The sequence below is a fragment of the Piliocolobus tephrosceles genome, chromosome 21 (genome assembly GCF_002776525.5).
Source record: "Piliocolobus tephrosceles isolate RC106 chromosome 21, ASM277652v3, whole genome shotgun sequence".
NCBI classification, from domain to species: Eukaryota; Metazoa; Chordata; class Mammalia; order Primates; family Cercopithecidae; genus Piliocolobus; species Piliocolobus tephrosceles.
Window position 1 is genome coordinate 9,414,162 of NC_045454.1, and position 9,399 is coordinate 9,423,560.

At 49.1% G+C, this 9,399-nt stretch overlaps 1 protein-coding gene across 1 annotated transcript; it reads right to left on the reverse strand.

Annotated features, from left to right (window-relative positions):
- Nucleotides 1-6,949: 6,949 nt before the first annotated feature.
- Nucleotides 6,950-7,981, reverse strand: FUT2 (fucosyltransferase 2). Its single transcript, XM_026457351.1, has one exon. The coding sequence runs from the start codon at nt 7,979-7,981 to the stop codon at nt 6,950-6,952; it is 1,032 nt and encodes a 343-aa protein (XP_026313136.1).
- Nucleotides 7,982-9,399: the final 1,418 nt, after the last annotated feature.

Here is a 9,399-nt window from a genome sequence, read left to right on the forward strand (position 1 = left end):
GGATCACCTGAGGTCAGGAGTTCCAGACCAGCCTGGCCAACATGGTGAAACCCTGTCTCTACCAAAAATACGAAGAAAAAAAAAAAATTAGCTGGGCATGGTGGCACATGCCTGGAATCCCGGCTACTTGGGAGGTTGAGGCAGGAGAATCTCTTGAACCCGGGAGGCGGAGGTTGCGGTAAGCCAAGATCATTCCATTGCACTCCAGCCTGGGCAACAGGAGCGAAACTCCATCTTAAAAAAAAGGAAAAAAAAAAAAAAAGAGAGAGAGAGAGAAAAAAAGAGAAAAATGTTCCCAGGAGAAGCCAGTAGAAGAGTGGGGAAAACGGGACAGCAAAGGGGAAGAGGAGTAAGAGGTGACTTCAGGTGAAATGCCAACCTCAGCCTAATCCTGCAGGGAGCTCCACAGCACAAATTAACTTGTGGAGTCTTTCCCATCTTGGGACACATGGAACTGGGCCTTTGTATCTCCCTGTTTGAGCTTATTATAGCCAAACAACAAACCACCCCCAAACCAGCCTCAGTGGCAAATGCCTGTAACCCCAGCACTTTGGGAAGCTGAGGCAGGCAGATCACTTGAGGCCAGGAATTCAAGACCAGCCTGGCCAACATGGTGAAACCCATCTCTACTAAAAATACAGAAAAACTAGCCAGATATGGTGGTGGGAGCCTGTAATCCCAGCTACTTGAGAGGCTGAGGCAGGAGAATTGCTTGAAACAAGGAGGTGGAGGTTGCAGTGAGCTGAGATCATGCCACTTCACTCCAGCCTGGGCAACAGAGTGATACTCCATCTCAAAACAAACAAAAAACAAACAACAAAAACCCACACCACCCCAAAACTTAGAGCTGTAAAACAATAACTATACAAGGTTGCTCACAAATGCATGGGTTGACTGGGCTCAGCAGGGCAGTTCTTCAGTTCCATGTTATGTTGGCTAGAGTTGCAGTCATCTCAGGGCCCACCTGGGCTAGCACATACAAGATGGTACATTAGATGTATATGGCACCATGGTGGGGATAGCATGGGGCTGGGCGCAGCTAGGTTGTGGGGACATCTGGACTTCTCTTGTTCTCCATGCAGTGTGAGCACTGTCCCTCTGTGGCCTCTCCACCAGAGTAACTAGATTTCTTGCATGATAGCTCAGGGCTCCCAAGAGTGAGTATTCCAAGAGGGGGGAGCACAAGCTACCAGTCTCTTAAAGACTAGGCTTGAAACTGGCACAATTTATCTTCCACTGTGTTTTATAATTAATGCAAGTCAGGCAACCCGAGGTTAAACATGGGAGGGCACTATACACATCTGAATGTCAGGGACTTGCTCACTAGGGGCTACATTTGGAGACTTGCCACTACACCACCCCTAGTCAGTCATGAGCCATGGGTCACGGAGGGAGGGAGGAATAAACTCCCAGGATCCTCCAGCCCAAGGGCAGTCCTGCGAAGAATGTCATAGGGTAAGTTATTTGCAGCAAAACGTTTTAAAATGTAGGTTTTGGTCGGGCGTGGTGGCTGATTCCTGTAATGCCAGCACTTTGGGAGGCTGAGGTGGGTGGATCACGAGGTCAGGAGTTCGAGACTAGCCTGACCAATATGGTGAAATCCAGTCTCTAGTAAAAATATAAAAATTAGCAAGGCGTGGTAGTGTGTACCTTTAATCCCAGCTACTCGGGAGGCTGAGGCAGGAGAATGGTGTGAACCCGGGAGGCAGAGCTTGTAGTGAGCTGAGATTGCGCCACTGCACTCCAGCCTGGGTGACAGAGTGAGACTTCATCTCAAAAAAAAAAATAATAATAATAATAAATAGGTTTCAGGGCCAGGCACCATGGTTCATACCTGTAGTCCCAGCTACTCTGGAGGCTGAGGCAGGAGGATCACTTGAGCCTGGGAGTTTGAGGTTGCAGTGAGCTATGACTGCACCACTGCACTCCAGCCTGGGCAACAGATCACGACCCTGTCTTTCAGAAAAAAAAAAAAAAAAAAGGCTGGGTGCGGTAATTCACACCTGTAATCCTAGCACTTTGGGAGGCCGAGGCGGGTGGATCACCCTGAGGTCAGAAGTTTGAGACCAGCCTGGCCAACGTGGTGAAACCCCATATCTACTAAAAACACACACACACACACAAATTAGCCGAGCGTGGTGGTGCACACCTGTAGTTCCAGCTACTCGGGAGGTTGAGGCAGGAGAATCACTTGAACCTGGGAGGCAGAGGTTGCAGTGAGATGAGATCATGCCTGCACTCCAGCCTGGGCAACACAGTGAGACTCCATCTAAACAAAACAAAACAAAAAAACAAACAAACCAGAAGAGGCAAGGTAAGCAGGTTTGAGATTACCTAGTTTGAATTTCAGCAAGCTCTGGAGCATAAAGGTTGTCCTGAGTTTTTGGTACCTGGCCCAGGGGTAATTAGCACAGGTGGATGGTGGCTCAGGGAGCCTGTGCTCATAAAGGTGTGGATGGGATGTGGGCTCTGGATTGGCTGGTTTACATAGGAAAGGTGAGTAGTTAACTGTCTCTAGCATTTGGGGTTGCTGGAGTGGGAATTTAAATCAGATTTAGTATGTCATAACTTAGTCCACAGGGAAAAAAAAATCAGATTTAGGCTGGGAACTATGGCTCACACCTGTAATCCCAGCACTTGAGGAGGCCAAGGCAGGAGGATCGCTTGACACCAGAAGTTCCCAGAACAACCTGGGCAACATAGCGAGACCCCGTCTATGAAACAAAGTGTTGCTCTTTCATCAAGGCTCGAGTACAGTGGCACAATCATGGCCTCTACCTCCTGGGCTCAAGTGATCCTCCCACTTCAGTCTCTGGAGTTTCTGGGACTATAGGCACACACCACCATGCTCAGCTAATTTATTTATTTATTTATTTAGAGACAGAACTTCACTCTTGTTTCCCAGGCTGGAGTGCAATGGCACGATCTTGGCTCACTGCAACCTCCACCTCCCAAGTTCAAGCTATTCTCCTGCCTCAGCCTCCCGAGTAGCTGGGATTACAGGCACACACCACCACACCAGGCTAATTTTTTGTATTTAGTGGAAACGGGGTTTCATTATGTTAGTCAGGCTGGTCTCGAATTCCTGATCTCAGGTGATCCCCCAGCCTCGGCCTCCCAAAGTGCTGGGATTACAGGCGTGCGCCACCGTGCCCAGCCATTTTTGCATCTTTTATAGAGGACAGGGTTTCACTATGTTGCTTAGGCTGGTCTTGAGCTCCTGACCCCAAGTGATCCTCCCACCTCAGCCTCCCAAAGTGCAGGGATTACAGGTGTGAGCCACCACACCTGGCCCAGAGACCTTCCTGACTGTATCGCTCTCCATATTAATATGTCCCCATATCTGCCTGACTCAGGTCACTCTGTCCCGGTTCTGTCTTAATATCTCTTATGTTCTCTGTCTGATTTGCCCTCTGACTGTTCTCTCTTCCCTGTCTCTGTCTCCAACTCCCTCCTGCCCTTTATCTCTGATGCATCCGTCATCCCTGTCAGTCTCCGCGCTCGTCTCTCTGTGTCTCAGGCACTCTTTCAGCTTCTGCCAGGCACCCCGCCTGCCTCCATTGCACTTTCCCCATCTCGCCTGCGTCCAGAGGGGGCAGTGTTGAGCTGAGGGTGCACTTGGTCTCTGCACTGCCCCAAGGAGTCGGGGCCAAGAAGCGGGCTTGGTGGGGTGCGTGTCTGAACCTCAAGCCTAATGAAAAGTCTTGCCTCCTGCACTGCCGACCGCCCAGCATCCAACCCTTCACCAAAGACTTCATCCCTCCCTCCTGCCTCAGGAAAACCAGGGCTGGACCAAGGGGGATCAGATGGGGAACCCCAAGGAGCACCTTCCTGCTCTCCCCCGATCTCAACAGAAGGTGGATATTTACGTCGTGAGGCCTGAAAAAGACCACTAACATCAAAATACCAAAATTACAAATGTATCTTATAAACATATTCCCTCCCCAGAAGAGTATAGTCATATTCATTGTGTAGACTGAAAAAAATATTTCTCCTCCTCCTTCCTTTCTTTTTCCTTCCTTCCTTCCTTGCCCTTCCATTTTTTTTTTTTTTTTTTTTTTTAATTTGAGATGGAGTATCGCTCTTGTTGCCCAGGCTGGAGTGCAATGGTGCGATCTTGGCTCACTGCAACCTCCACCTCCCGGGTTCAAGCGATTCTCCTGCCTCAGCCTCTGGAGTAGCTGGGATTACAGGTACCCGCCACCACGCCTGGCTAATTTTGTATTTTTAGTAGAGATGGGGTTTCTCCGTGTTGGTCAGGCTAGTCTTGAACTCCCGTCCTCAGGTGATCCACTGGTCTCGGCCTGCCAAAGTCCTGGGATTACGGGCATGAGCCACTGCGCCCGGACTCCTTCCTTCCTCCCTCTTTCTTTCTTTCTTTCTTTTTTCTCTTTTTTCTTTTTCTTTCTTTCTTTCCTTCTTTCTTTCTCTTTCTTTCCTTCCTTCCCTTTCTTTTCTTTCTTTCTTTTTCTTTCTCTTTCTCTCTCCTTCCTTCCTTCCTTCCTTCTTTCTCTCTTTTCTTTCTCTCTTCTCTCCTCTCTGTCTCTCTTTTGAGTTTCACTCTGTTGCCCTGGCTGGAGTGCAGTGGTGAGATCTCAGCTCACTGCAACCTTCACCTCCTGGGTTCAAGCAATTCTCCTGCCTCAGCCTCCCAAGTAGCTGGGATTACAGGTACACGTCACCACTCCTGGCTAATTTTTGTATTTTTAGTAGAGACAGAATTTCACCATGTCGGCCAGGCTGATCTCGAACTCCTGACCTGAAGTGATCCACCCACCTCGGCCTCCCAAAGTGCTGGGATTACATGTGTGAGCCATAGCACCTGATTGCCTCAGGATCTAATTGCATCTTTTCAATTTTCTTTTTTTTTTTTTTTTTTTTAGACAGAGTCTCACTGTTGGCAGGCTGGAGTGCAGTGGCGCAATGTCGGCTTACTGCAACCTCCGCCTCCTGGATTCAAGCAATTCTCCCGCCTCAGCCTCCCAAGTAGCTGGGACTATAGGTGCGTGCCACCATGCCTGGCTAATTTTTGTATTTTTAGTAGAGACGGGGTTTCACCATGTTGGCCAGGATAGTCTTGATCTCTTGACCTCATGATCCACCTGCCTCGGCCTCCCAAAGTGCTGGGATTACAGGCGTGAGCCACTACACCTGGCCTGTACCAATTATATTTTGAAGTGACTTGTTAATGCCGTCTTGGGAGCAGGGGTCGTGTCTCCTAGACTGCTTTCTGATACATGATAGGTGGACAGTACACATTTGTGGGTAATCTGGAGAAAATACTATAATATTGGGATCTATAAAATCATTGTAAAAGTTGCCTTTTTCTTTTTCTTTTTTTTTTTTTAGACCAAGTTTGGCACTTGTTGCCCAGGCTGCAGTACAATGGTGTGATCTCAGCTCACTGCAACCTCCATCTCCCAGGTTCACGTCATTCTCCTGCCTCAGCCTCCCTAGTAGCTGGGATTACAGGCATGCACCACCACGCCTGGCTAATTTTGTATTTTTAGTAGAGACAGGGTTTCACTATGTTGGCCAGGCCAGTTTCGAACTCCTAACCTCAAGTGATCTATCCGCCTCAGCCTCCCAAAGTGCTGGGATTACAGGTGTGAGCCACTGCGCTCAGCCAAAGTTGCCTTTTTGATTCAGACTTGTAACAGGATTCCATCTACTCCTAAGAATTTTTTTTTTTTTTTTTTTTTTTTTTTGGATGGAGTCTCACTCTGTTGCCCAGGCTGGAGTGCAATGGTGTAATCTCAGCTCACTGCAACCTCCATCTCCCAGGTTCAAATGATTCTCCTGCTTAAGCCTTCCAAGTAGCTGGGACTACAGGTGTGCACCACCACCCCTGGCTAATGTTTTGTATGTTAAGTAGAGACAGGGTTTCACTGTGTTGCCCAGGCTAGTCTCAAATTCCTGACCTCAGGTGATCCGCCCGCCTTACCCTCCCAAAGTGCTGAGATTACAGCCACCATAACTGGCCTAAGATGTACTTTGGATTTCATATGATACTCATGTAATAAACTCTCAGAGAACCTTTTCTCCCATCCCCAAAGTCATAATTGTGTTTATTTATTTAAGAGTCAGGGTCTCACTAGGTTGTCCAGGCCGCAGTGCAGTGGCTATTCGCAAGTGCAATCACTATTGGACTTTTGTTCCGGTGCACTATTGTTCCGAACACCCCTGGCATCAAGCAGTCCTCCCACCTCAGCCTCCCTGGTAGCTGGAAATACTCCACTCCATGACTGTGTTCACACTGGTGATTAAATACAAATTATTCCTTTGATGACTGTGTAATGATGAGCTGCCAAACTAACTGACCCTGGAGCTGGGCCACTTCCGGTCTTGTGTGATACGTATGATTATGGTCTTTGAACCCGTTCATTTCTTTTCTCTTTTCCTTCCTTTCCTTTCTCCTTTCCTTTCTTTTTCCTTCCTTCCTTCCTTCCTTCCTTCCTTCCTTCCTTCCTTTCCTTCCTTCCTTCCTTCCTTCCTTCTTTTCTTTTCTTTTCTTTTTTGATAGAATCTTGCTCTGTCACCCAGGTTGGAGTGCAGTGGTGCCATCTCGGCTCACTGCAACCTTCACCTCCTGGGTTCAGGTGATTCTCTTGCCTCAGCCTCCCGAGTAGCTGGGATTACAGGTGTGCACCACCACGCCTGGCTAATTTTTGTATTTTTAGTTGAGACAGGGTTTCACCAGGTTGGCCAGGTTGGTCTTGAACTCCTGACCTCAAGTGATCCACCCGCCTCAGCCTCCCAAAGTGCTGGGATTACAGGTGTGAGCCACCACGCCAGGCCACTGTTCATTGAGATTTCTGTTACTTGCAGCCCAAAGCATCTTCACAGAAGAGAGAAGGGTCCTCCTCATGGAACCATGTGCTTCTCATGCCCTGGCACTCACCTTGAGGGAGCCAGAGAAGGAGAAAGGGTATCAAAGGACTGGCCAGCATTAGTGCTTGAGTAAGGGGGACAGGTCTGCGGCGATCCCCGTCCACTCTGGCAGGAAGGCTGCCTCTGGTTTAAAGACTTTGAGGAAAGGGGAGTTGGGGAGGGTGTAATTGGCCAGGTAGATGGTATCTCCGCCCGCGAGGTAGGCGGCCCAGATCCCGAACGTCCCGATGGTCATGATGGTGTGGTTACACTGTGTGAGTACTGCAAAATCTTTGGCAGGTGAGCCCTCAATGCCATCGCCAGCAAACACCACATCACCATGGGAGGTGTCAATGTTCTCCCGACACCAGGCCATGCCATTACTGGTGACCACAAAGATAGGGGAGCTGTAGCGAGCTCGGAACATGTCCAGGGCCTGCTGTAGGTATTGCCGGTCGGCCACCACCCCCTTCCACACTTTTGGCATGACGTGGACATAGTCCCCTCGGCGAACATGGACCCCTACAAAGGTACCCGGCCGGCTCCCGTTCACCTGCAGGCCCCGCAGGAACTTCTGGGCCTCCTCACGCACGTGGTCGTGCAGGGTGAACTCCTGGAGGATCTCGTGGCGGAGGTGGTGGTAGAAGGTCCAGGAGCAGGGGTAGCCTGTGAGGCGGACATACTCCCCTGGGATGTGGCGGTACTTCTCCTCCATCCAGTCGTTCAGGTGGTAGTTCTGCCAGGGGATCCTGCTGGCCATGGCACTGTGCAGCACCGGCAGGGTGATTTTGAAGATGGGGGCCAGGGTGCTGTGCATCTGGGCCGGGATGAAGGCGGGCCGCCCGTTCATCTTGGCCAGGGCATACAGCGTGGCATATTCACCCATCTGGTTCCCCAGGCGGCCTATAGCATTGATCGTCCACATCCCCCTGAGCTGGCTGGGTTGCGGTGCCTTTGATGTTGAGGCCAGTCCTGGTATCTGCACCGGTAACTCCCACACGGCTTGAAACTTCGTTAGCCGCTGCTGAATGTGAAATATAGTGGAAACCGTAAAGACAAAGAGGATGAAGGGGGCCGTGGAAAAGGAGAAAGGCATCTGAACGACCAGCATGGCTGTCAGGGGAGGAAAACAGGACACGTTAGCTGAGAGATGGAGGCCCGGGGCGCTGGTGAATGTGGCCATGCGGTCGTGCGCAGGCATTGCATGGGTGCATGTGAGTGTGCTTTCATTTCGGGTGTGTAAATACTTGGCACATACTTGCCTATGTGCATAGGTATGTATCTCAAGTGTGTTGATACAGATGTGTCTACGTTGTGCTCACTGGTGGGTGTGTATACACAGATGGATGTGTACACATTGTGTGTAATGTGGATCTGGGGATCTATACATTGTATACATATACAGGTGTGTGCAAAATTGTGTGTGTACATATACAGCTGTGTACAAATGGACATGTGTACATGGTAGTGTATGGGTGTAGATACATCGTGTACATATAAGGGTATATGTGTATGTGTATATATGTCATCTAGGTAGCTGTGAACACAGCATGTGAGTATATGTGAATGTGTATATATAGGAGTATGTATATATACTTTGTGTATCTATACCTTGTATGCATTTTTGTTTGGTTTTATTTATTCATTTATCATTTATTTTTTGAGACAGGATCTTGCTCTGTCACCTGGGCTGGAGTGCAGTGGTGAGAATGTGGCTCACTGTAGTCTTGACCTCATAGGCTCAAGCAATCCTCCTGCCTCAGCCTCCTGAGTACTTGGGACTACAGGTGCACATCACCACACCCAGCTAACTAAAAACAAATTTTCTTTTGTAGAGATAAGATCTCAGTATGTTGGTCAGGCTGGTCTCAAACTCCTAGGCCCAAGTGATCTTCCCACCTTGGCCTCCCAAAGTGCTGGGATTATAGGCGTGAGCCACTGCACCTGCTCCACACTGTATGTTTAAATGTTTAAATGTGGGTGTTTATCGACTGAGTGTACATATGTGGATGTCTACATATTGTGAGTATAAGTATATGTAGCTATTATTTACTGGTGATCCACTTTGTAGAGATGTTCATTTTTTTCTTTTTTTTTTTTTCTGAAATGGAGTCTCACTCTGTCACCCAGGCTGGAGTGCGGTGGCACGATCTCTGCTCACTGCAACCTCTGCCTCCTGGGTTCAAGCTATTCTCCTGTCTCAGCTTCCTGAGTAGCTAGGATTACAGGTGTGTGCCACCATGCCTGGCTAACTTTTCTATGTTTAATAGACACAGGGTTTCACCATGTTCGTCAGGCTAGTCTTGAACTCCTGACCTCGTGATCCGCCTGCCTCAGCCTCCCAAAGTGCTGGGATTACAGGTGTGAGCCACTGCGCCCGGCCCGAGATGTTCATCTTTTGTTTTTATTTTCCTGCTTGCCAGACTCCAGTGCCAGATATATTCATCTTTGCATGTCCTGCCTGTATCCACTTTGGAGGGAAATTGTCCACCTGGCCTGCCTGCCCTCTTGGCCACAGTCAGTTGAACT

Coding starts and splice junctions, on each gene's coding strand:
- FUT2 (XM_026457351.1), bottom strand. CDS start 7,981: ATGCTGGTCGTTCAGATGCCTTTCTCCTTTTCCACGGCCCCCTTCATC.